General features: G+C 42.2%; 2 protein-coding genes and 1 pseudogene across 3 annotated transcripts in view; all 3 read left to right on the forward strand.

Annotated features, from left to right (window-relative positions):
* Positions 1–4,106: 4,106 nt before the first annotated feature.
* LOC147631241 (pentatricopeptide repeat-containing protein At4g18520, chloroplastic-like) lies at positions 4,107–7,614 on the forward strand. Of its 2 annotated transcripts, XM_086809590.1 has the most exons (3): positions 4,108–4,693; positions 4,807–5,308; positions 5,433–7,614. In XM_086809590.1, the coding sequence occupies exons 2-3, from the start codon at positions 5,280–5,282 to the stop codon at positions 6,745–6,747; spliced, it is 1,344 nt and encodes a 447-aa protein (XP_086665716.1). In that variant the 5' UTR covers positions 4,108–4,693; positions 4,807–5,279; the 3' UTR covers positions 6,748–7,614. The 2 variants fall into 2 exon arrangements, with proteins under 2 accessions (XP_086665715.1, XP_086665716.1); XM_086809589.1 differs by having other exon boundaries at positions 4,107–4,693; positions 4,807–7,614.
* LOC147631242 (putative pentatricopeptide repeat-containing protein At3g15130) overlaps positions 4,137–27,786 on the forward strand; it is a 249,721-nt gene continuing 226,071 nt past the window's right edge. Inside the window, exon 1 of the mRNA XM_086809584.1 lies at positions 4,137–4,371. The gene's annotated coding sequence lies outside the window, so the exon portion shown is untranslated. The remainder of the gene's footprint in view (positions 4,372–27,786) is intronic.
* On the forward strand, positions 6,982–7,590 carry LOC147631243 (pentatricopeptide repeat-containing protein At4g16835, mitochondrial pseudogene; annotated as a pseudogene).

The raw sequence follows: 27,786 nt of genomic DNA on the forward strand, positions 1-27,786 counted from the left end.
CAAAAGATAAAAAGTCATAAAGGAAAGACATTTGAATTGCTTATGCCTTTACCCATTCCCAACAATGAACCTTGGGAACAAATAAGCATGGATTTCATTTTTGATTTTCCTGTGAGACTGCTAGCAAGAATGACATGATTTGGACTATTGTTGATAGATTTAGCAAACAAGTTATTTCATTCCTTGCAAAAATACATTAACTGCTTATCAAGCTACACATATGTTCATTAAACAACTCTTTGTGCATCATGGATTACCTAAGATTATTGTCTATGATAGAGATAGAAAGTTTTGTAGTGATATCTAGACTACATTGTTTGACAATCTTGGTACAAAACTTGATTTTTTTGCTACTTTCCATCTTGAGCCAAATGGTCAAATTGAAGTTACAAATAGCACCATTCTTGATTTTCTTAGATCTTATGTTTCATCCCAGCCTAAGCAGTGGGACAAGTATTTACACATTTTGCAATTGGCATATAACAGTTATTCTCACACTGCTACCAAGAAAGCACCTTTTTGAGATAGTCTATTGAAAGGCTTTGCCAACTCCTCCGATTCGTCTTTCACATTCTATAGAGGATGCATACTCATTTGCTAGAGACTTTGAACAAATCCATAATTTAGTGAAAGAGAACATTCAAAAAGCTCAAGAAAAGCACATAAAATATGCGAATTGTGAATGCAAGCATGTCATCTTCAATGAAGGCGACTATGTACTTCTTCGGATTGAGAAAAGAAGACTCAAGTCTATAAAGACCAACCCTGTAGTTAAGCTAGCTCCTAGATTTTATGGACCTTTCATGATCATTGCAAAGATTAATGCCTTTAAATTGGAGCTACCCTTCTAATTGGCATATTCATAATTATTTCCATGTTAGTCTTTTGAGACCATTCAAGGGACCTCTACCTTCTCATCCTATGCTAGAAGAACCTCCTGAATTAGTAGATGAAGAAGAACGTTTGGAACCTGAGTCTATTATTAAACATGAGACCACGATTACACTCACTGGCAACACTTATGTCAAGTATCTTGTGACCTTCAAGAACCATCCTATTGAGAATGCTAGATGAATGCCTAAGCAATTTTTCCATTCTTTCCCAAATCTCATATGCTCTTACTAAACACGCAACTGAGGTCATTTGTAACCCAAGCAAGAGATCAAATGGGGACACCTGTGTGATCATTACGCATGCATTGTAATGTGGGTGACACCATTGTTTAATTCCATATGTGTGATGTATACTTATCGGGGGTACATTTTGTGTTTGGGTTATGCTGATATCTTTGAGGACTAATGTGTTTAGTCAACTGTGAGCGCTCAATTTAAATGGTCGGGATTAATTTATTAATCAGCTGTGTGCGCTGACATTTTATTTATGGACATACGATAATTGAACAACGACGACGGACATTAGTTCGGAGCGAGACATGTGTTGGATTGTAATGGGATCTCCGGGAGCATGTGACACCCATTTAGCATATTCATATTCTAGTATTTATTGGCTTTGCCAATGTCCTTGTACATATCATTTTGGTATGCTTACCTTTTTGATATATGCTCAAACATTATTATTACCCCTTTTGTTATTTTTGTGCACATATCGTGCAAGCTCTCTATTTTTGCAAGCCTTGAGCTATTTTTGTAAGGGAGCTAATTTTGTAAAGGGGTACTATAAATAATCAATACAAAAGCATATGGGTGAGAAGGTACGGGAGCCTCTTCTCATGCCAGGGGAGATTCAACCCAATACTCTTGTTAATTGTTTTTTGCATGCTTGTCAATTATTTGTTGATGCTATGGTTTTGTTGTTAATTTGTGGAGAGCATTGAGCTAATGGATTTTAAGCGTATGAGTTTGTTAAATCTCTTCTCAAGTGGTACAAATATCCTTATTATAGGAGAGCAAGAATGCAAAAGGTGTTATTCCCGGTGGGGCTACAAGGTTCTTTACAACTGCAACTTCCAAAGAACCACAAACACAGAGGCAGGTGGCTCAAGCATGCGAAGTGGCATAAGAGTCGAGTACCACACGTCGATATCAGAGGAAGCGGCAAAAAAAATAAAGGACACTTTGAAAATGAAACTATGATGGTAGAAGAAGTGTAGAGACTGGAGCATGAGTATGAAGTTTTCAAGATCGAAACACACGGGGATAATGCACACGTGGGAAATATATGATGTGCATGTGAAAGACGAACCATGTTATACATGTCTAGATTTTACAACTAGAGAATCTAAGAAGAAGCGTATATTGTATGCAAGCACTTGTACTTCATTTATTTGCATATGCTAGGCTTGTGCTAGAATGAGAATATGTTCATCCCACCAGCCTATCCTATCGGACTTGGAGCTTTATAATGCCTTGTCTCGTAAGAGAACCTACCCTAATTTAGACAATTGAATGCATGGAATATCACTTGTCCTCCTGTAGTATTTTGGGACTTTTGTAACCTTAGTCATTGTAGAGGGTTCGATTGTAGAATATCTTCCCCCCATCCCCCCCCCTCTTCCCCCTCTCGTTATAGGTTGTGCATTTTCAAGCAAGTATGGTATTGTAGAATATGCTCATCTATTAAAATGAATGATATTCATGTTACGACTATTAAACGGTTTGAAATCTTACAAAAGTGACAGGGGAACAATGAGCTAGAAAGAGAAGAGAGAGGCAAGGTTCACCACAAAGCACACAACCCCTTATTTGAAGTTGTATGTATTTTAAAAAAAACAATACATTCTCGCTCTTCCCCAAAAAGTACAAAAGATGCCTTTATTATTGACATTAAAAAAGACAAAATGTGTTTTTATTTTGTTTGTTGCAAAAGTAGAGTACATCTTTTCCACTACTATAAATATAAAGATAAGCTCCATAACACTTTGTTAATCACCATTGCCACTAAGCCTTGTTAGTAGAGTACACCACCCTAAACCCTCCTTCATATTGTTTGTGATTCATCAAATATTAGCATTGAAGTTGTTGCTACGCGTATGTGGAGGTCAAGCAAAAGACCATAGATGGTGCACAAGCATGCAAAGGTCTCACATCCTTTCCACTTCCTGGTAATGATGATGCTATTTCTCATGAAGGGCAAAGTGTATAGGCTTAATTGTGATATGGAGAGCCCATGGTTTTATTGATGAATCGTCTAAGCGTGTCTTGCTAGAGGAAGTCCAGAATTATATGAACACTATTCACTTACTTTGTGCCTTCACTCCGGAGGACAAGCGAGGCCCATAGTAGTAAATATGATGGTTTTCACATTTCTGTATTTGGAAGTTGAATGAACTTGGTTTTATTTTCACTTTGAAGCAATAACCTCGATGGAGAGGATGCGATGTTGTCATGTTTTTCTCTTTTTCACTCCGTCTGGCTCTCTCTTGCCCTCTTCCTCTCAAATAATTATGTCATGAATCTCTCTCTCTCTCTCTCTCTCTCTCTCTCTCTCTCTCTCGATGGAGGGGGGAGGGAACCTTTTTGGAATCCGCTCGCCCGATTCCAAAAAGCGCTCGCTTTCTAGAAAATGCTCACCATAAAAAATTCCCCTATAAGACATGCAAGCTCTCTCACACACTCTCACACTCTCTGTAATAACTGCACACACTCTCACACTCTCTGTAAACTGCACACATACTTAAGAGATAAGGTAGAGTAGAGAAGATAGTGTCCATTCTCATTAGAGAAGTTTTCCTTAGCTCGGTCATCCCTTGATTACATCGTTATGAGCACATTAGAGCAAAAGAAGTCAAAATTTCAAAGAAACCCAAATGAATAGATTTGTTGATACCAATCACTTGCAATGACTCTGGCTTTGTAAAAAATGTGTCAAAGAAACCTGTCAAAGTTGTCTCAGTAGCTAGGAATTTAGGGAGCAAAAGGAGCCATCTAGGAGTCTATATGAAAGTTGTAAATAGATACCCAATGTTTGCTATTTAAAAAAAAAAGGTTTAAGTGATGTTAACTAGAGGTGAATAAGCAGGAAGCCACTCATGCAACTTCAATGCGCTCACTTCTATGCAAATAGCAAAACCAAGAAGCTTAAATTAACAATAAAACCTACTATACATTTAAAAAAAATATTAAGACATGAATTTGTTAAATTATTTTGTGATTACTTCTTTTCTTGCTTGCTAACTCCTTTGGAACCTGTATAGGAGGAAAAAAACATTCCTTTGGGCATCGTTGAGCTTAAATACAGAGATTGCTCCTCTAGAAACACGAATTAATGTCCTAATAGCCAAAGCAAGGAGGTTTCTGCCCCAATTAGGAAGATTACTGAACATGCTACTTCCGTAAGCGGGTAGATTAATGCCCATTTACTACCCTAAATTTGAGAGGTCACTACCCTAGACACAAGGATTGCCACCATAAGGTTACAGGATAGATTGACATATGCTTCGGACTTTGATGGCAAGACTCAGAATTCTAGGGTTTTTCTAGTGTCAAGGGTTTTGGTGGGTGAGGTAACCTTTTATGGAGTTGTGCAGATAAGATATTCGAGAATCCAGAGCTATGGTGGTTCAGGAGCTATGGTGGAAATGCACAGTGGATCCATTGCAGGCTTTTCGCAATAAATACACACAGGAATTTCAGTCTTCAAACTCTCTGTGTTTCCAGATAAACAGGCACCATGCAGATTTTGCAGTTGAAGCCTTGCACGTTGAAGGAGCTTCATGCGTGGAGCACACACTCAGGTTTTCCTTTAGTGGTGGAAATTCTCATGTTCCTCACACTTGTGTGCTGCTGCCTGTCATTACTTAATCTTACAAGTTAGCCATGGGTTTTAATATACTTCTCCTCCTTGCAGAGCGACACAGAATGGGACCTTCGGCAGCACAGAATGGTGGCTTCATGGCGCATCCCATGCCTGTGAACATTTCTTGTGACAATGATTGAGGCGCTTCCCCTGGCCTTGACACGTGTGGATTTGCAAGAATTTTGCATGCCCAAACACACATTGCACCATCTTCTAAATAGCTGCATCATGGAAGAGGATCTGGTGGCAGGAAGGCGGGTCCATCAACATGTGGTTGAAAGCGGACATGAGTCGGACTCTTCTCTTGGGAGCCACCTGATTCACATGTTTACTCTGTTCGACTGCGTGCTGCAAGCGAAGCAAATATTTTGCAAGCTACCTGAGCCCAGTTTGTTTGCGTGGGGCGCATTATTGTCAGCACATTCAAGCGTTGGAGAGAATGAAGAAGTACTCAAACTATACCAAGAACTGGTACTTTCAGGTGTGAGGCCAGATGGCCATGTTTTTGGCACCATCCTGAGAGCATGTTCCAATATTGCAGCCTTAGAACAAGGCAAGTTGATTCATGCACATTTAGTTGAAAGTGGATATCAGTACAATATTTTTGTTGCCAGCAACCTTATACATATGTATGCCAAATGTGGGAATCTGAAGGATGCATCTATTGTGTTTGCCAGGTTGCCCAGGCTTGATGCTGTCATATGGAGTGCCTTGATTGCAGGTTTTGCCCAGCATGATTATGGTCATGAAGCTCTCCGTCTTTTCAATGATATGATACATGAGGGCTTGAAACCTGACCAGGTCACGTTCATTGGCACCTTGAAAGCATGTGCCAGTGCAGCAGATCTAGATGAGGGTTGGCGGATTCATGCTCTCATAATTGAAGAGGGGTTGGAACCAGATGTCTTCACTGCCAGCACTCTTGTTGACATGTATGCCAAATGCGGGAGCCTTGACAGTGCACATGTTGCATTCAACAGGCTGCCAAAGCAGAATATTGTAATATGGAGTGCTTTGATTGCAGGTTGTGTGCACCACGGGCATGGTGTAGAAGCTCTCCAACTTTATAGGCAAATGCAGCAGGAGGGCCTGCAACCTGTCCCCTTTATATTTTCCTGTATTTTGAAAGCGTGTTCTATGACGGCAACCCTAGAGCTGGGCAGAGAAACACATGTCCTGATCATTGAAAGGGGTTTTGAAGGAGATCTATATGTTGGCAGCACCCTCACTGACATGTATGCCAAGTTTGGGAGTATTGAAGATGCACGTAATGTGCTTTGCAGACTGCAATTACGAGACATTGTGACATGGAGTACACTGATTGCAGGGTATGCTCAGCATGGGTATAGCAATGAAGCTCTTCAACTCTTCACACAAATGCAGCAGGAAGGGATCCGGCCAAACTCAGTCACCTTTGCATGCATCTTGAAAGCATGTTCCTGCATTGCGAACCTTGAAAATGGAAGGCTCTTCCATGCGCAAGTCATAGAAAGTGGTTTTGCATCAGACACATTTGTGAGCATTTCTCTTATTGACATGTATGCTAAATGTGGATGCCTGCCAGATGCCTGCTCTGTTTTCAACATGTTGTCAAGTCGGGATGTTGTTGCGTGGAGTGCTTTGATCACAGGGTATGTTCAGCATGAGCATGGCCATGAGGCACTCCGACTATTTCAACAAATGCAAGAGGAGGGTAAAGAGCTGGATCCTACTGCGTATGTTTCTACTTTGAAAGCATGTTCCAGTGTAGCAGCATTGGGACAAGGCAGGCAGGTTCATGCCAACATAATTGAAAGGGGATTCGAGTTAGATGCCTTTATAGGAAGCACTCTCATTGATATGTATTCCAGCTGTGGAAGCTTCGAGGATGCTTGTAGAATATTTTACATCATGCCTTGGCAAACTGCGGTGACTTGGAATGCAATTATTGCTTGCTGCGCTCAATACAGTGATTATTTTTCAGCAATCAAATACTTCCAGGACTTGCAGTAAACAGGACTTAAGCCAGATAGTATTACTTTTCTTTGCCTTTTTTCGGCATGTGGTCATGTGGGCTTAGTAGATGAAGGTTGTTTACTTTTTAGATTGATGAGAGACAAAAATGGTATCATACCTAGCCTTGAACATCTTAATTCTATAGTCGACCTCCTTGGCCATGCAGGATGCTTGACTCAGGCAGAAGATTTACTTGAAACAATCCCATTTCAAGGGAATGTTGTGGGGTGGATGACATTGCTAAATGCATGCAGAACATACGTTGATGCCAAACTGGGGAAAAGATGCTTTGATTTCATAGTCTCCGTGGATTGTGAGAAGGTTGCTGCTTATGTGCTGATGTCGTACATCTATACACGTGCTGGTATGCATGAGGAGGCAGTGATAGTTGAAGGCCTGAGAAAATGCACTAATCGGTGGAAGAAGCCAGCAAAGTGTTTCATTGAGATTAACAATCGGGTGCATTATTTCACCGTGGGCGACGAAAAGCATCCACAAACTGATGTTATATATGCAAAGCTCTATGCACTCAGCAAGGAGTTGAAGGAAGAAGGATATAAGCCACGGTTAGATTTGATACTGGACTCCTATTCTAGTGAAAACAAGGAAGATCTTTTGTGCGGACATTGTGAGAAACTGGCTGTAGCTTTTGGGCTCGTTTGTACACCCCACGGGGCGACGATCCGGGTAACTAAGAATCTGAGGGTGTGTGCTGACTGCCATATGGCCATAAAATTGATATCCAAGCTTGAAAAACGAGAGATTATAGTAAGGGATACATACTGTATACATCGCTTCCAAGATGGAGCATGCTGTTGTAGAGAGGACCATGAAACTTAGAAGGTTTGAAGGCTTGAGATCTCACTTTCCTGGATTGCATCAGAACGTATTAAAAGTGTTGACAATAAACAAAGTAAGACAGCTTGGATTGAATCTACTAAGCTTATCGTTGAAGGTATGACTCGTGGATCCCAATTTTCCAAATCACAAAAAAAAAGTACAAGTGCCTAAGAATGCATCTTACACTTTTATGTGTAAGTTGTTTCACATGTAACCAGCAGCAGCAAGAACAATCCACAGATCATGAGTACTAAAACAATGGAAAAAACTTGCTTTTGAGCCTATTAAGATATCACTTTCAAGAGTAAAAAGTCTACTTGCTAGAGCCCTTGGGTACAAGCAAACTTTAAAGAGTGGATAACTGTGTAAGTGACGAAATGGATAGATTACATACAACATCTAAGTACCAAATCCAAGTTTTTGACACATCAAATACTAACTTTTGCATAATTATGCACTAACTAAACACATGATCATTAAATAAACGAGGTGTGGATGGTCAAGGATATGTCATGAAGTTGGCATGCAAGGTCAAGTGATATAATTCGGGGCTGATTTGTAGCTGGATGAAGGGCATATTTGGTGAGAAGGTTTGGGTAGCCCTCGTAGTAGCAGGTAGCTTGTCAAGGCGGCATGAAAGGTATAGGCAATGTAAACACTCTTCATGTAAGGCCTCCTTTTGTTGTGTGAATGATTGGACCCTTGAAAATTAGATAGTTGGTAGAAGTTACCCACACCCGTGTGATTGGTGGAATGAGCACCAAGAACACCATGGAATGATTTGGTGGTCAATATCTTCTTGGCATGACATGATATTATACTCGGAGCATATAGCATTATTCCTAGAGCTTGGGCTTCTTTGTGGCAAATACGTTGGAGCCAAGGTGAGGCTGTATTGGAGTTGAATTAAAGTCAAAGCACAGGTTGTATACATTGAAGCTCTGTAGAGATACCTGCAAGGTCGAGGGTTCTCCAAGCAATGGGTTTGGTCTCCCATCCAAAGATGTACCTAGGGAGTTTTTCGTTGACTAGGTTAGTTGCAAGTGTATATGTGCATATATATCGTGAGATGCAAGACGTGAAAAGAAATGTGATGCTTGTATTGATATATGCAGGTGACGTACATGGGCAATGGGCATAAGGCGTGCATGGCTTGGAGGTGAAACTCCTTTTGGTAGAAACTCCAATAGAATGTTTTCTTTGATATTTATTTGTCTACTTTCTTTAACTCTTATACATGGTTTGAGATAGCGAATTGAGTGTTGATGTGTAACGAGGCTGGCTGATAAGGCGGGTGTAAATTGTTAAATTTGCAGCAATGTGATGAGCTATGGTGGATCAAATGCTAGAATCAACATCATTAACAAAGAGATTAGATGATAATTAAAATATGATTAGTGAGCAATTAACTGATAGCTTAATGTAGGCATGGGTAATTAAAAACCAGCAAATTCTCATTAGGCCAATGCCTCAATTTATAGGGTTTACATCCAAGCATCAAAACCAATGATTTCTCCTTGATTCACTCCACCTCTTTGCTTGATTCTCTCCACCTCTTCCCAGAATATCTCCACACCTCCTAAATCTCCTCATGCTACCCTTTATTCTATCCTAGTAAATACTTCTCACCTTTTCACAGGTTCTCTCACATTTACTGATTCTCTTTTATAGCCTCTTGCCAAGGGCTTGTTCCCGCACACACCCTATTCACTTGTATATTTCAACACCTCCTCTCAAGTGAATACTCCTAGCACACCTGAACCCTATACCAAGTTTCCCTCTTACTTTTGATAGTCCACGACCAGTGCCTCAAGTCCCTAAACTCATAGTCCTTGACACTCTCTCTCTATGTGTCCAAGGCTTCTATACAAGTGTCCGCGACCTTGACTAAAGTGCTCACACATACATCTACCACATGGCCTGATAAAAAACAGAAGCAGGAGGGAACACACACAAGAGAAGCAAACCCTAATCCATATCCATCAATCATAAAGAAGGAGAGAAGCCAAAGTCACCATCTCTCTCTCACACACAAAGGAGAACACAACATAGTGTTATGTCCACACTACAAAGTAAACCTAATGTAATGTCCACACCACACATGACCAGCTGGACGCGGTCATAAACACACCACATGATATCTATCTACCATACTGTCAATCTGTCAGCACCCATGTGCTATCCTCCAGCTGTATACGTGCTATCCTCCAGCTGTATACGAGCTTGACATTTCAACACTCCCCCTCAAGCTCGACATGTCCATCTCGAGGACTCCCAATCTGGTACAGAAATACTCGAACTTATTCTTACCAAGTGCTTTGGTAAAGATATCTGCAACCTGCTCATCTGTCTGCACATATGTCAAATCAACATGCCCATCTACTTTCTCTCTGATGAAGTGATAGTGGACCTCAATATGTTTGGTCCTGGCATGATAAACTGGGTTGCTAGCAAGCTGAATACTAATGTTGTCACAATGAATGACAACTCTCATATCACTCTGTAACCTGACATCATCTAGCAACTTCTTCAACCACATAGCCTCACATGCAGCTATGGCTGCTCCACGATACTCTGCCTCTGTGGTAGATAAAGCAACTGTAGGTTGCTTTTTACTGCTCCAACTCACAGCTCCACTACCAAGGCTGAAAACATAGCCATTGGTAGACCGCCTGTCATATGCACTACCGGCCCAATCTGCATCTGTATATCCATAGACATGCATGTCTTTTCCTGCCTCATAGAAAAGACCATAATGCACGGTAGTTTTGACATATCTCAGAATCCGTCTCACAGCATCCAAGTGAGGTTTACGAGGACTCTGCATAAACTGACTCACCAAACCAACTGCATAACTGAGATCTGGCCTCGTAATGGTCATGTAGATAAGGCTACCAACCATTTTCCTGTACATGGTGATATCATCAAGCTCATCACCCAAATCAGCCCTAAGCTTCATGTTTTGCTCTAATGGTGTCAACATTGGTTTGCATGCTGTCATACCATACTTTGCCAGCATGTCAAGTGCATATTGCCTTTGCACCAACCATATACCCTTGCTTGTTCTAATCACCTCAATGCCAAGAAAGAACCTTAAATCACCAAGGTCTTTCATATCAAACTCTTTGCATAAAGAGGCCTTAACCTCATCAATGCCTTTTCCACAATCACCTGTGATAATCAAATCATCAACATAAATGACTATCATCACGATACCATCATGTGTCTTCTTCACATAAAGTGAAGAGTCTGCATTTTCGACCACAAATCCAATACTGACAAGATATCTGCTGATCTTGTCACTCCAAGCACGAGGTGCTTGCTTCAAACCATAGATTGCTTTCTTTAACCTGCAAACAAAAGTCGGATATTTTGGATGTACATATCCTTCTGGCTGTTCCATGTACACCTCTTCTTGTAGTTCACCATTCAAGAAAGCATTTTTTACATCCATTTGATGTAAAGCCCAACCTTTTTGTGCTGCTAGTGCAATGATAGACCTCACTGTAGCCATCTTAGCCACTGGGCTGAAAGTTTCATCATAATCAAGACCATAAGTTTGTGCATATCCTTTAGCGACCAGCCTTGCCTTATGTCTCTCTAGGCTGCCATCTGACTTGCACTTTACCTTATACACCCATTTGCAACCAATTGCATTCTTTCCTTGCGGTAACTCAGCCAATTCCCATGTATCATTTTTGTCCAAAGCATCCATCTCTTCATCCATGGCTTTCTGCTATACATGCTCTCCAATAGCCTCTGTATAGCATGTAGGTTCCACATGCTTTACCATAGATGTCATGTATGCATAGTGCATAGCAAAATCTCTATATGTCAATCTTTCCACTGGATATCTGACTCTCTGGGATCTCCGCAATGCATGCGGGTCACTCTGTACACCTGTAACTCGAGCATGTGGTGGCACATATCTGTCCTGCCTAGCACCAGGTGTGCGTAAAACAGGTATGCCAAGCTCCTCATCCAAACTCTCAGAACTAGAGGACTCATAGCCTGTGATCCCAATTCCTTCAACTTTCTTCTTGCCTTTATCCATAGCACTGCTCCCAGTGCTCACACTCTCATGCCTCAGACGTCCTGACCATGGACGTACACTGCTACTCTCAGCTTCTGCTGCTGGCCCAGACATAGTAGTAGAACTAGAACTTGCTTGTGATGGCAAGTTCACAGACACATCTGCCTCAAGTGAGTCAATAACTCCCTCATCTTTTGCTTTGTACCAACTAGCAAGCTCATCAAACACCACATCTCGTGAGATGACTACTTGTCTAGTTTGAGGGTTATAGCATTTGTAGGCCTTTCGATCCTGTGCATATCCAACAAATGCACATTTCTCTGCCTTAGGTTCCAACTTCCGTCTTCTTTCATCAGGCACATGGACATAAGCTACACATCCAAAGACTTTGAGATGTCCAATGTCTGGCCTGTAACCTGTGAGCCGCATCTCTGGCGTGCTTCCATGAATGGCTGCTGTAGGTGTTTTGTTCAGGATATACACTGCAGTAGCACATGCTTCTGCCCAATAGTAGTCTGGCATGCTCTTTTCATTGAGCATTGCCCTTGCCACTTCACATATGACTCGATTCTTTCTCTCAGCCACACCATTCTGCTGAGGTGTATACCTGCATGTCAACTGTCTCCTTATCCCATGCTTCCGCAAGAAATGCTCAAAAGCTTTTGAGGTGTATTCACCACCTCCATTTGTTCTCAGACACTTAATCCAACAGCCATATTGTTTTTCTACAAGAGCCTTGAAATCCATGAACTTTTCCAGCACTTCTCTTCTCTCTCAGAAAATATATCCATGTCATCCTGCTGAAATCATCTATAAACGTCACATAGTATAGACTGCCTTTGATAGATGGGTTTTGTGCTGGGCCCCATACATCACTGTGCACTATCTCAAGTGGCCTATTACTCATATTTCCTTCTCTAGGAAACCTTAACCTTGCCTGCTTTCCAAACTGACAGGCTTCACAAATATGCATATGTCCATCATATTTGAATCGAGGCAATCCACTGACAATGCCTCTTGTTTGCATGTTCTTTAATCTCTGTATATTGACATGTCCAATCCTCTTGTGCCACATGTCAATGTCTTGCACAATCCCATTGCTCTTTGAAAACATGGCTGAGCTCAATTCTGGTATGCCTGAATCCAATTTGAACAACCTTTCTTCCTTCTTGCCCTTGGCAATCAATCTACAGCCATGCTTAAAGTCTTCCACAAAACAGCCATTCTCATTGAATCTTACTTGTAGTCCCTGCTCAACCATTTGGCCTACTGATGCCAAATTCTTTGTGATGGATGGTACATATAACACTTCTGACATATTCTTCACATTTCCATCATGCATCCTCAAAGGCACACTGCCAACATGTGTTATAAGATGCTGAGAATCATCTCCTGTGACCACATAACCATTTGTATCCAATGGTTGCATCTTCTCAAACCACTCACCATGACATGTCATGTGGTTTGAGGCACCTGAATCCATATACCATGACTCATCTCCTGCATTCTGAGAATCCATTGTCCCCATAACGTGCTTCATTGCAAAAAGATGATTTGAACTCCCATCATTGTTGCTAGTAGATGCATAATTCCCATGTTGTGGTCTTCCATTCCTCACATCATTCTGCTTTTTGTAACAATCTTTTGCCATATGTCCAAGTTTGCCACAATAGTGACATTCAATCCCATTCAAATTTTGTTGAGGACCTTGCCATCGTCCTCTACCACGAGCACCTGTTCCAAATCTCCCCCTATGGGATTGAAATCCATGACCTCCACGTGATCCAAATGATGACTGTGAATTCTGAAAATTCTGATTTGATTGTGGTTGAGTAGACCTGTCATTCCAACCACGTCCTCCATGGCCTCGAGGGGTAAATCTCCCCCTGCCTCGAAAGCCTCTAGATGAGTAAAAAGCCTGATTCCTTGCATGCTCATCATTGCTTGACGAGGATGCACCACCTGTAACACTCATACCACCAAGGCCAAGCTTCAATTCTTCCACAATGAGCAATGACACAAGCTCATTAAAGTCTGGCATTCCTCCCAACCTTACTGAGATGGAAGTGTCAAAAGATTTGTATTCTTTGCCTAAACCACGCAATGTGAGAGAAACCAAATCATCATCATCCATTGGGGCATGGATTGATGACAAGGAATCTGCATAACCCTTGATTTCCTGAACATACTCATGTATACTCCGATTCCTTCGTGTTACACTGTGAATCTGTTGCTTTAGTTGAATCTTCCTTGCACCAGTGTCTGTCTCATACATTCTGCACAATATACCCCATGCTTCTTTCGGTGTATCTGCATCTTGGATGTGAATAAGCAAGGCATCTGTTACACATATGGAAAAATAATGCAACACCTTCGAAGACCGCTCTACCCATTGCTTGTGAGCCAGTAACTGAGCATTATTTGGTTGAGGAGGTAGGTATGGCTCCGGGTCTTCCTCCGAGACGAGACTCCATAAACCTTTTCCTTTCAAAAAACTCTTCATGCGAAACTTCCACACTTGAAAGTTAGTGCGATCAAGTTTCTCTCCAACAATCTGTATCGGACCATCTCCCATTGTTGCAAAAAAATATAGTAGATGTACCCCTTTGACAAGTTGTATGCCGGACCTGTAAGGCTTCAAATCTCTCCAAATCACATCAAATGCTTGCAAATTGTGTGCATTAACATCCCACAATGATTCACCAACAATGTGCACTCGATCAAAGTTGAAACCAAATGATACTCCTTCACAAAAAAATTTCTGGTTTTTTTCTCGCCAGTAATTTCTCGCCAGTAACCAGTCAAGATTATGCTCTAAATCCTTCAAATCTTGTCCAAATTCAATGATTCAACTTGCATTGGCTTCCCAACACATTGCTCCAACATATCCTAGAAGGGTTTGATCAAATTCTTCAAGGTGAATGAGAACCACCAATTTTTTGTAGCTCCTTGGTTTGCTTTTTTCTGCATCTGTCAGGTACCACCTCTCACTAAAAGTGCTCTATCTCCTTCAAATCTTATCCAAATTCAAAACTTTTTGAATAAAAATTTTAGCAACTCATAGGACTCTACTTGTACCAAAGGAATTAGGCCAATTTGATATAGACAAAGATTAATGCCTTGATTAAAAATGCTCTGTTTCTGGACAGACTTTCTGCAAACCTGCAAACCTCTGCTAATTGAGTTCAATGAGCTCCAAATACATCAAGTGAGCTGCCCCAAATGTTATATAGCTCTCTATCACACTTTTGCTAAGTACTCCAAGATTTAAAGCATCCAATTTGGTGTCCAAATGAGTGAATTAGACATTAATCATTGCAAACTATCCAAGTATCTGCTTCTTTATGCGCCGCCTGCTCCTGAGGGCTGTAGAAGAAGGGCAAATGCTCATTGACATCATCAGCACCTTAGCAATGACCTAAACTAACATGTGCTTGAAGGGTTTGGCTCAATTCTTCCTCTAGCTTCCGCAATCGATCCTCCACCGGCGGGCATATGTTCTCTGTTTTTGTAGAGTCCAAAAAACCAGAATTTTTTTCTTCACAAATTGCCTGTAATGCATCAATTTTCATGCAATGGTTTGCTCCAGTGTTGCTAATACATGTGCCCTTTCACAATACATGAGAACCTCTGTGTTTCCCTTGTATTTGCACCAATACTTTTGACAAAATACATTCCTTCACAAGCTTTCCATGAAAGCTTCAAAACCAGAAATTTTCTGCTTGCTTTATGCACTTTAATCTTCACTGAACTTGCTCTTTGATACCTGCAATCCGCAGAGGGGGTCTTGCTACACTTACCAATGGTCCTTAGCTCTCAGATCTGATGCCGATGTGTGCTCCACAGCTTCTCCTTTGCTCCAAGCTCCAATGGCTTCCTTCACAGCTTTTTCTTCTTCTTCCCTCTTCTCTCACTCACTCTCACAACACAGCTAATGAGCTCTTGGCTCTGATACCATGATAAAAAACAGAAGCAGGAGGGAACACACACAAGAGAAGCAAACCCTAATCCATATCCATCAATCATAAAGAAGGAGAGAAGCCAAAGTCACCATCTCTCTCTCACACACAAAGGAGAACACAACATAGTGTTATGTCCACACTACAAAGTAAACCTAATGTAATGTCCACACCACACATGACCAGCTGGACGCGGTCATAAACACACCACATGATATCTATCTACCATACTGTCAATCTGTCAGCACCCATGTGCTATCCTCCAGCTGTATACGTGCTATCCTCCAGCTGTATACGAGCTTGACATTTCAACATGGCCTACATCATCGGCGGTGGCTCACAGGTAGTTTTACTCTGTTGGGACAGGTTACATTGGGTTGTGGGTTCTCTCTCTCTCTCTCTCTCTCTCTCTCAGATTTTCACATGGCTCCTCACTTCTTGGAGCCTCACATCTTCTCTTGTCTTCAGTCTTCTTGTCGTGGCAGCTTCTCTTCACGCGTTCATGTCTTCCTTTAATGCTTCGTCTAGCTCTTCTTCTCGGTGTTGATCTTCCTCTTGGTAAGAGATGTCCTTCTTCTTTCATGGCTGGGGCCATGAGCTTGTTGACCGTCAGTTCTTGTTCCATGTGAGCAACATGTTTTAATGTATTGTTGACAGTTCTTTTGGGCTTTTTATGTCTATCTTGTGTCATTATGCAATGCAAACCCAAATCTATGTGGGAGGTCTTGCCTGTTGTCTTATTCTGGATAAGGGTAGTGTCTGATCCCATTTTTACAATAATGTAATGTGCCTAATACATAATACATATAGCATTCATTCTTATGCACATTCCCAAATGCAACTCTGGCTGTGAATAACTTGAATTTTTGTGTGGGTTAAATGCAAGATGATGATTACCACAAATTTATCAACATAATTTTAGCAAAAATTACATTAAACCAAGGGTAACAAATCTGTACGGAATGGTTGGACTGTCAAACCATCTCCGAATTGCAATCCGAAGTTATAGGGATATGTATCAGATACCTAATAGTTAATTTGAACCCTCAGTTGCATCAAAAAATAGGGATTAGTGTTAATTACTCACTGATTCGTAAATTAATCCTTCGTTTTGTGTACAAAAAATAGAGTATGCGAGGAGTCCAGATCTGAGGCCTTAGAGTTCAAATGAGCTCAAATCCTTTCAAGACCATCAATAGCAATTAGTCTAGTACAGGATTAAGCCAAGAAACACAAGATTTGACCAAACATTGAATGCTTAATCTCTGTTTTACCAAAGTCACCTACAGATTTGATGAAGAGCTTGGATCTCACTGTAGACTTGATCAAATCCAAATCTGTCTTCACCACCTTGTAGAGCACCCTTGAAAACCTCTAGGGCCAAGAGGAATTAGAGCAATTTGATCTAGAGAAGAAGACATTTCATTTTTTTCTCAGAAAAATGACGCCTGCAGATTCGTAATTTTTGGGAGCTGTAGAAGGGAGTTTGACGTTTTGATTGAATAGGCTCAAAGGTGGGCAAGGTAGCTATGTTGCCTAGAATCTTTTGCCCTAATGTTTCACCTGGAGGGAGATCAAGCCCCTCCACTGGCTGGGGGTGCAGAGAGCTAGTTGAAAAGAGGTAAACATCTTAATTATCTGCTAATCCTAATTAGCCATGTGATTAGCAAGATAATGGGCTCACAAATTGATGGATTCTAGGGTAGGCTCTAATACCATGTTAAATTTGCAGCAATGTGATGAGCTATGGTGGATCAAATGCTAGAATCAACATCATTAACAAAGAGATTAGATGATAATTAAGACGTGATTAGTGAGCAATTAATTGATAGCGTAATGTGCACTACTTGGGTCTCTTTTTGAAAACTTAGTGGTTACTCGACCCACTCACTTGAAGCATGGTGATAGCGATAGAAAGAAATGAAGAATTTGAGGTGAAATTACGAATTGTTGAACAAGGCCAACTGTGGCATGCATCTTTGCATTGAGCTTATGGGTATCTATACCTCGCTTGATTTTAGCATGGTTGTAGGAATGGTTTGTGCCTTGGAGAGAGATGTATAGGCCAGTTGATTCTTAGCTTTTATCGGCTTCAGTTGCATATAAACAATTTGAAATATATGATCATCGGTTGTTTTGAAACTAAATTTTGTACTGGAACTAAATCTATATGTTGAAAGTTTTATGTGACCCTCGCAGGTACAATGAAAGAGAGCATCATTCTTAGGAGGGGATGTGAAAAGATGCAGGGGGGAAGAGAGCTTGAGCTCTTGCAAGCACACACACACACTCACAAAACCCTAATAGAGAACACACAAGGTGAGAGGCTGAAAATCTTCTTCTTCTCTACTCAACACTCAACACACCATATACAAGATAAGAGTACACACAATATGAAAGGTACTCAACCAATACATACACGAGTTCTCTATAGTGTGAACCCGACTAAATGAGCTGGCGCTATAACTATGCCAGTCTCTAGAATGGCTGTCACACAGCCTATCATCCCACTGGCTGCATATCACCCAAGATCTCACCAACCATGCCAGTGGTGTAAGTGTGGGGCCTATCCCCCAGGCGGGTCATCAGTGGCCACCGCCTCACTAGACGAGCTCGATATCTCAACACTCCCCCTCGAGCTCAACTCCATCTCATGTACACCAACCAAGTGAAGCCCTGAATCTGCGGAGCTTCTCTGTACCCAATGCTTTGGTGAAGATGTCAGCTACCTGATCCTCTGTGCTGACATAAACAAGGTCAAGATCTCCTGCCAAGACCTTCTCTCTGACGAAGTGGTAGTGGACCTCTATGTGCTTCGTACGAGCATGAAAGACTGGGTTCCTTGCCAACTGTATACTACTAATGTTGTCACAGAAAATGACAACTTGTCTATCCAATGATAGACCCAAATCTGCAAGTAGCTTTCTCAACCAAGCTACCTCACATGCTGCCATAGCAGCTCCTCTGTACTCGGCCTCTGTACTCGATAGAGCAACCGTAGGCTGCTTCTTGCTGCTCCAAGTCACAGCAGCACTGCCCAAAGAAAACATGAATCCACTGGTAGATCTTCTATTTGAGATACTACCAGCCCAATCAGCATCTGTGTACCCATGTACACATATCTCTGTCCCAGTCTCATAGAATAGTCCACAATGTAAAGTAGACTTCACATACCTCAGTATGCGTCTGATAGCATCCAAATGCGGTTTCCGTGGAACCTGCATAAACTGACTCACCAACCCAACAGCATAGCTCAAATCTGGTCTGGTGATCTTCATGTAGATCAAACTTCCTACTATGCGTCTGTACATAGTAGGACCTCCAAGATCTCTCCTGAATCTGCACTCAACTTGCCATTCTGATCCAATGGCACAGAAATAGGCTTACAGCCTGTCATACCATACTTGGACAACATGTCCAAGCCATACTGTCTCTGCAGTAATCCAATACCATGTGGTGACCTAATCACCTCAATGCCCAAGAAATATCTGAGCTCCCCCAGATCCTTCATCTCAAAGTTCTGTCTTAGCAAGATCTTTACATCAAAGATCTCTGCATCATGGTCCCCCGTAATGATCAAGTCATCTACATAGATGAAAACAAGCACAACCCCTCTATCACCATGTCTCACATACAATGAGAAATCTGCATTGGCTACATGAAAGCCAATAGTGACAAGATATTCAGAAATCTTGTCAGACCATGCTCTTGGTGCTTTAAGCCATACAAGGCTTTCTTCAACCTGCAAACATGCTCTTGGTGCTTTAAGCCATACAAGGCTTTCTTCAACCTGCAAACATGCTCGGGGTGACCCACATCCTCATAACCAGGTGGCTGCAACATATACACCGCTTCTTGCAAATCCCCATGCAAGAATGCATTCTTTACATCCATCTGATGTAAAGACCATTGCTTTGACGCAGCCACTGTTATCACAACTCTCACCGTTGCCATCTTGGCAACTGGGCTGAAAGTTTCCTCATAATCAATCCCATATGTCTGCGCATATCCTTTGGCTACCAATCTAGCCTTGTACCTGTTTATGCTTCCATCACTGTTATGTTTAACTTTGTACACCCACTTGCATCCAATGGCTTTCTTGCCTTCTGGCAATTGCACTAAATCCCAAGTTTCATTTCCATATAGTGCATCCATCTCCTCATCCATAGCTTTCTCCCAACACACATTTCCAATAGCCTCATCAATGCATGTGGGCTCAACAACCTGCACAACCTTTGCCATATATGCATAGTGATGCGCCACATAACCATCATAGGTAAATCTCTGCACAGGATTTCTCACTCTCCCAGATCTTTGCAGCTTCTCATTCATGGCTTCCATAGCCTTCTTTACACCAGGTGTTCTCATAGCTGGGATCCCAAGCTCCTCATCAAGGCTCATATCTGAGCCACTCAACATGAGAATGCCCTGCAGAAATGTCAGGCATACCAAGGGGCTCAATCACTTTCTCTTTTCCTTTACGTGATGTAGTAATCACATTTGCAGGACTGGTATTATGACGCAGCCTGCCACTCCATGGTCTATCAACAGACCCACTAGATGAGGACTCTCCTGGTCCACTCAAAGACTGTGATTGCTGACTTGCATTCTATGCAACCACACTTCCACTCACATCAGCCCCAATAGCTTCTTTTTCAGCAGCATACCAGCTGCTCATCTCATCAAAGACAACATCCCTGCTTACCCTCAACTCACGTGTAGTAGGGTTATAACACCTGTATCCCTTTTGCTCAAGGGAATATCCAATAAACACACATTTTTCAGCTTTTGGATCCAGCTTGGTTCTCAGCTCATCTGGCACATGCACATATGCAATGCATCCAAAAACTTTCAGATGAGACAAATCTGGTTTTCTGCCAGTAAACCTCTCCTCTGGAGTTACATCATGTATGGCTGCAGTTGGAGTCCTGTTCATGATGTATACTGCTGTAGAAACAGCCTCAGCCCAATAGCAATGCGGCATATTCTTCTCTTCCATCAATGCTCGCGCAATCTCAGCAATGTGCCTGTTTTTCTGCTCAGCAACTCCATTTTGCTGCGGAGTATATCTGCATGTGAACTGTCTCCGAATACCATTCTTCTTCAAGAATTCAGAGAACTCATTGGAGAAGTACTCTCCCCCTCCATCTGACCTTAGGCACTTTACATATTTCCCTGTTTGCTTTTCAACCAAAACTCTGAAATTCTGAAAGTGAGTGAACACCTCACTCTTCTCCTTCATGAAATATACCCACACTTTTCTTGTGTGGTCATCAATGAAAGTGACATAGTACCTGTAGCCTCCCATAGACACGGTCTTCGTAGGACCCCATACATCTGAATGCACAACATCTAGTGCATTTCTGCTCACATATCTGTTACGTGGAAACACATGCTTTGTTTGCTTCCCAAATTGGCATGCTTCACAAATTTTATGCATACCTTCCACTTTAAATTTTGGCAGCCCTGTCACAATTCCTTTTGTCTGCATAGACTTCAATCTCTGCACATTCACATGTCCAATTCTTTTATGCCATATGTCTGTGTCTGCAACAATTCCTGAACCATTTGCAAACATCGCAGCACTCATTTCAGGCATGTCTACATTCAACGTAAACATTCTGCCCACTCTGTTGCCTTTTGCAACCAATCTGCACTTGTCTTTGAAATCTTCAACATAACAACCATCAGGGTTAAACCGAACCTGCAAACCCTGCTCAATCATCTGGCCAACTGAAACCAGATTCTTTGTTATATTCGGTACATGAAGTACATCTGCAAGGTACTTCACTTTGCCATCCTGCATAGACAATGGCACATCTCCAATGTGGGCAATTGGATGAGCAGTGTCATCCCCTGTTTCCACAAAACCTGGTCTTTCCGGGTTTTTCATCTCCTTGAACCACTCCCCATGACTCGTCATGTGGTTCGAAGCGCCTGAATCCACATACCATACATTATCCTTTTGTGCTGCATCAACATTTTCAGACATGGCATTCACAACATGCTGCATAACAAACAACCTTTCATTATCCTCATTATTTCTGCTTGAGGATGCATAGTTGTTTTGCTGCACTTTCCCATTTTGCATGTCAGCGTGCTTCTTATAACATTCTGACTGCACATGTCCAGGCTTACCACAATAATAGCATTCACGTGCATCATTATATTGCCTTTGCCAATTTCCACGGCCTCTTTGACTCCCCCTGCCTCTGAATTTGCCTCTTCCACCTGCGTGTTGTTGTTGTTGTTGATTCTGGGACTGTTGTTGTTGCTGCTGCTGCTGACCATAATTCTGATTACCTGTTCGGCAACCTCCTTGACCGCGTCCACAGCCTCCTCTACCTCGTCCTCTTCCTGACTCGTGTAGAAGGCCTGTTGCTCTGAACTGTTTTTGCTTTGTGAAGACTGTTGGTCTTCACCCAAGCTCTTCTCTTCGATAATCAGCATAGACACCAAATCTGTAAAGTTGGGAATGTTTTCCCGAGTCTGAATAGACGTCTTAAACGCCTTGTATTGTGGCCCGAGACCACGTAGACAGACTTCCACCTTGTCATCATCATCTACTGACACACCAATAGATGCAAGGGATTCCACAATACCCTTTATCTTCAATGCATAGTCATTCACAGACATGCTCTTTTTCTCCACAGTATGAAGTTCATTCTTCAATTGTATCTTACGTGCCTTGGTATTTGTTTCATAAAGCTTTACCAAGGTGTCCCACGCCTCCTTGGGGGACTTGGCATCTTGAATGTGCCCAATCATGGTGTCCTGTATACTAATGGATAGCCAATACATAACCTTCCTGGCTCCTTGGTTCCAGTCTTTAAACTCTTTCACATCTGCAGCAGTCGGATTTATGTGTATCTCCGGTGCCTCTTCATGTTCACCTTCTATGTAGTCCCAATAGCCTTTTCCCATCAGGAAATTAGTCAACCTGAACCTCCAAGCATGGAAGTTATTCTTATCCAGCTTCTCAGCCACAATCTGTGTTATGCCATCATTAGACATCTTGCCAAACACACAATTTTACCAAAAACTCCACTCTGGTTTTTCCTGCACAACTGCTGTATTTTCTGCACAGCGGTACTGCAGTCCACTCAAATGTCACAACCAGTGACCTCAATGTGCATACATACACCCAATGGCAACTGTAGACCTCTTTGCAGCACCCACAGTGTCTGCACAGTCAATCTGTCTTCTTGCAGTACTTAAAACAGAGTTCTGCAGAGAATCGATGACTTACCCGCAGTGCTCGAAATCGCCTGTTTTCTGAAAAACGGAGGTCCAGACGCGCCCGAAACGCGTTTTCGGCCCGGAAATTTTAGTCCGAAGGACTGTATAGTTGCCCTATAGCTTTACTCCCGCGAAGAAAGCTCCTCAATCAGAGATCGTTTGCCGGTGCCTCCCGTAGAGCTCCCGACAAGGGTGTAGTCACCAACACAAATAGGGAAGAGTAGTTGAAGCTCTTACCCTCGTACCGCTTCCTGTGGTTCTCTTGCTTGCAGCTCAACCCTTAGCACGAACCAGGCTCTGATACCATGAAAAGATGCAGGGGGGAAGAGAGCTTGAGCTCTTGCAAGCACACACACACACTGACAAAACCCTAATAGAGAACACACAAGGTGAGAGGCTGAAAATCTTCTTCTTCTCTACTCAACACTCAACACACCATATACAAGATAAGAGTACACACAATATGAAAGGTACTCAACCAATACATACACGAGTTCTCTATAGTGTGAACCCGACTAAATGAGCTGGCGCTATAACTATGCCAGTCTCTAGAATGGCTGTCACACAGCCTGTCATCCCACTGGCTGCATATCACCCAAGATCTCACCAACCATGCCAGTGGTGTAAGTGTGGGGCCTATCCCCCATCAGTGGCCACCGCCTCACTAGACGAGCTCGATATCTCAACAGGATGGATAGTAAGTTGGCAAAAAAGAACCGCAACACTCGTCAATCTTTCCCTTGGAATGGTTAGCACCTTGGTGGATGAGGGCACCCTCACCTATCACTTCCCAAGCATTGTCCTCCATCACTTATAAGCCATCACCTCATGTAACCCCTAACATTCAACACTCTCACTGCGTCGACCACCCCCTAAAACCACTAAGGAGATCCAAAACCTCATTGACAAAGATGAAGAACACCCCCCAAACGTAAATCTCAATAACCCTTCAAGAAGGTCACCAAGAAGGGTAAGCTAAGGAAACAGATTGCCCATTTAGCTAGAGCCTACCCATGAACATAGATCTACCAAAGCGAAAGCCCCATAGAACAAAGTTTTACCCAAACCCTGAGCCCCATTGGATCCCCATCAAAATGTTAGAAGCTCAAGGATCCTAAGACAAAAACCCTTTCGTTTGGATCCTAAAAACCTTGCACATTGTACCCTAATCTCCAAGACAAAGGCTTATACGAAGGGAACCCCTATATTTGGGTTATGCAATTAAGAAAACTTGCACCACAAACCTTTGATGCAACCACGCCATTAAATGCAAAACCAAAGTAGAGTAGAGATTAATAGACGATACCAAAGCTTAAGGAGAAATGGAGATGAGTGGGTTCCACCTTGACTCATGTGCCAACACCACCTTCTAGGAAGTCGGCGGAGTCCTGAGTAAGTGGATGCCAAGTAATAAGAGGTGATACTCATGTGTCGACACCACCTTCTAGGAAGTTGGAGTCCTTCGTGGACACAAGCATTAAGAGGCAGTACCTTGTCATGGTGCAATAGCCTTATCCATCCATGTTCCCATCAAAGAAGAGCCACCCATGGTACCAAACCCCGAAGAGTGCTCTTCAAACACTTCTGTGGCACCACCCACCATTGAGCAACCCCAAGGCTCAAAAAAATCACCCAACCAATGCCGGCTCTTTTCCCTGATTAGGTTCTCTTCTCAAGGGAGTTTTCATGCTCTCTTTCTCTCTCTCTCTCTCTCTCTCTCTCTCTCTCTCTCTCTCTCTCTCTCTCTCTCTCTCCTTCTCTCTCTTTCCTCTGAAATAAAGTAATAATAATGATTTTTTAAGATTTTTTAATGACATGGCACTCATGCCACATGGCACCCTGGGCTTGCATTGCTACATGGTACATGTAACCCTTTGTTAATGACTTGGCACACAGTGCCATGTGGTATTGTGGACTTGCGTTGTCATGTGGCACAAGTAATCTTTTTTTTTTCCCAAGTTTTTTTGGGTGATGATGTGGCACACAGTGCCACATGGCATCATAGGCCTATGTTGACACATGATTCTCTTTTTAAAAAAAATATTTTTTGAGTAATGGCGTGGTACTACCTTAGTGACACGTGTTGTCGTTGGCGTGCGTTGCCTCATGGCACATGTAATCATAATGTTTTATTTTTCAAGATTTTTTTGAGTGCTAACATGGCACTCGATGCCATGTGGCACCATGGGTTTTCATTACCATGTGGCACATGCAATCTCTTTTTTTGAAGATTTTCTTATGGTGGTAACATTGCCGATAATTGTCAAAAACGAATTGAGCCCAAAAAAAAGGGCTCACACAAATATAAAAATGCAATCATTCGCAAAACCCCCCACCCCGTTAGGAATTCCCAATACACCACTAACCTCTTCATTCATTAACTATCTTTTCTTATTCCTTCTGGAGGAACAAAGACCATTGAATGTCATTCAACATTAAAGCCATTGACAAAGCTTGTTCATTCTCCCCACACAAAGGTCTTCAACGTGATCATACAAACGCAATCGCCCATCAGGAAGGGGGGAATGTTAATCCAATTCTAGGATTAACAAGAGCTACTGCCGTTATCTTACATCAAAGAGTCATGGTGGATACACCAAAGGGTTATACATTCATGATATGAAGAAATAGTGTCCAAAGCTACAACTTGGACGAGCGCTCGTAATGGTGTGACGGAGTATTTATGGCAATTCCCGTTTCAAGAGCATGTGGTAGCAAGTTAGGATGAAGTCCTAAGTGATGTACTTGTTGCCATATACATAGGCAGTGATGTGTGTGAACACACTTAGGACCGTCGGGGTACTTTTTTCCTCTTTAGGAGGTTTTTTCCCTCGGCTTGTATATACGCCCATCATTCTAGGGCTAACTTATCTTTTGTACATTGACACAATCTAATACACTTTGTGTTGTGTGCATTCTTGCTTCTTCTTCTCCAAGCTTTGTGTGCTTTCCTGCAACCCTAATTCCAACAATTGGTATCAGAGCAGGCATCGGCTCCCAGGGCTACGCCGCCAGCACCCTCCGACTCACGTTCTCCGATTGAGGTGAGTTTTCACGAGCGCTTGCAGATCCCTATACTCTGCAAATTAGTCCAAAGGGCTTCGCGTTCTCAGAATTTGCATTTGAGGTCGTTTCGGGCTCCGTTTTTGCATTTCAAGTTCTGCACAAGTGTTTTCGTCATTTTCTGCAGAAATTTCGACAGTGCAGTTTTCTGCAAAATAGGCATACGTATTCTATTGTGGACCGTGCTACATAGCACGAGTTGTTCTCTGCTTCATTACAGGTAGCTTTTGCATCAGTTTCAGTCAGTGGCCATGGCTGATAACAACAATGATGTATTTTTCATGTTGTCTGCTGAAGACAAACTGGATGGAGACAGCAACTACCCACTTTGGGCATACATGATGCAGCATGTTTTGGTTGCAAAAGGAGTGTGGAACATTGTGCAGGGTATGGATGTACGTCCAGGTTCTGTGGATGTAGGATTTGTTGAGGATGTTGCAGGTTCTAGCAGCTCTACTGTTGCTGCTATTTTACCCACTGCTGAACAAGCTCGTTGGGATGGTAAAGATGCGCAGGCTCATGCCTTGATTGCACTTTCTGTCAAACGTAACATCACCCCACATATTCATTCAGCTAAAACAGCAAAACAGGCTTGGGATATTCTAGCTGGTTTGTATGTATGTCGTAACGAGGCAAAAATCGCTTACCTGCGTAAAGAGCTAGAATTGAAGATTATGCAAGAAGATGATGACATGAATGTTTTTCTTGCTAAGATTAAAGATCTCAAAGAACACTTGATTTCTGCAGGTGAGATTATTCCTGATCATTCTCTTGTGCAGACTGTTCTTGATGCTTTACCTGAGACATATCAGACTTTTGCTTCCACGTGGAGACTTCTTAATGAGGACAGACCTGATGCTGTCAAGTATGATACTTTAGTCAACAAGCTCTTGTAAGAAGCGCAGTCCAGGCAAAACAGGGCCAGGCAACGTGCAGTTGATCAAGCATTTATTGCTGCCCAAGAGAAGAAGTGGTAAGGCAGTCCCTTCCACTGTTTCTTCTCCTATTAGTAGGTCTGCAACTTCTTCTCCTTCCACAGGTAGCAAAAATAAGTCTGAGAAGGCTCTTGATAAAGGCAAGAAAAAGACCAGGTGCAACTATTGTAAGGCAAATGATCATGTCATTAAGAATTGCCCTAAGCTAAAGGCTAAAGAGGCAAAGAAGAAAGAGTCAAATGCAGCCACAATAGCGGATGCTTCTACAAATGCAGATTCTGTAAATGTTGTGCAGGATACAGAATGGGCGTTTAGCGTGTATTGCCAGTATGACCCATCTGGGCTTTGCGTTCTCAGAATTTGCATCTGAGGTCGTTTCGGGCTCCGTTTTTGCATTTCAAGTTCTGCACAGGTGTTTTCGTCATTTTCTGCAGAAATTTCGACAGTGCAGTTTTCTGTAAAACAGGCATACGTATTCTATTGTGGACCGTGCTACATAGCACGAGTTGTTCTCTATTCAGTCTTTGCTTCATTACAGGTAGCTTTTGCATCAGTTTCAGTCAGTGGCCATGGCTGATAACAACAATGATGTATTTCGCATGTTGTCTGCTGAAGAAACTGGATGGAGACAGCAACTACCCACTTTGGGCATACATGATGCAGCATGTTTTGGTTGCAAAAGGAGTGTGGAACATTGTGCAGGGTATGGATGTACGTCCAGGTTCTGTGGATGTAGGATCTGTTGAGGATGTTGCAGGTTCTAACAGTTTCTGTTGACTCTCATGTTTGGTATTTTGACAGTGGTGCTACAAAGCACATTACCTCGCATCGTGATATGTTCACTTCTCTTGAGGCTGTCCCTAATGGGAATACTGTCACATGTGCCAATAATGCTTCTTACCCAGTGAAGGGCATTGGTAAAATTATGCTTACTGCTGCAAATGGCAGCGCTTTCACACTTTCAGAT

The sequence above is a fragment of the Cibotium barometz genome, chromosome 15 (genome assembly GCF_041138505.1).
Source record: "Cibotium barometz isolate CiBa-2024 chromosome 15, ASM4113850v1, whole genome shotgun sequence".
Taxonomy (NCBI): Eukaryota; Viridiplantae; Streptophyta; class Polypodiopsida; order Cyatheales; family Cibotiaceae; genus Cibotium; species Cibotium barometz.

Bases quoted from the DNA above. Each gene is read 5' to 3' on its own strand.
- LOC147631241 (XM_086809589.1), top strand. From the start codon at position 4,888: ATGATTGAGGCGCTTCCCCTGGCCTTGACACGTGTGGATTTGCAAGAA.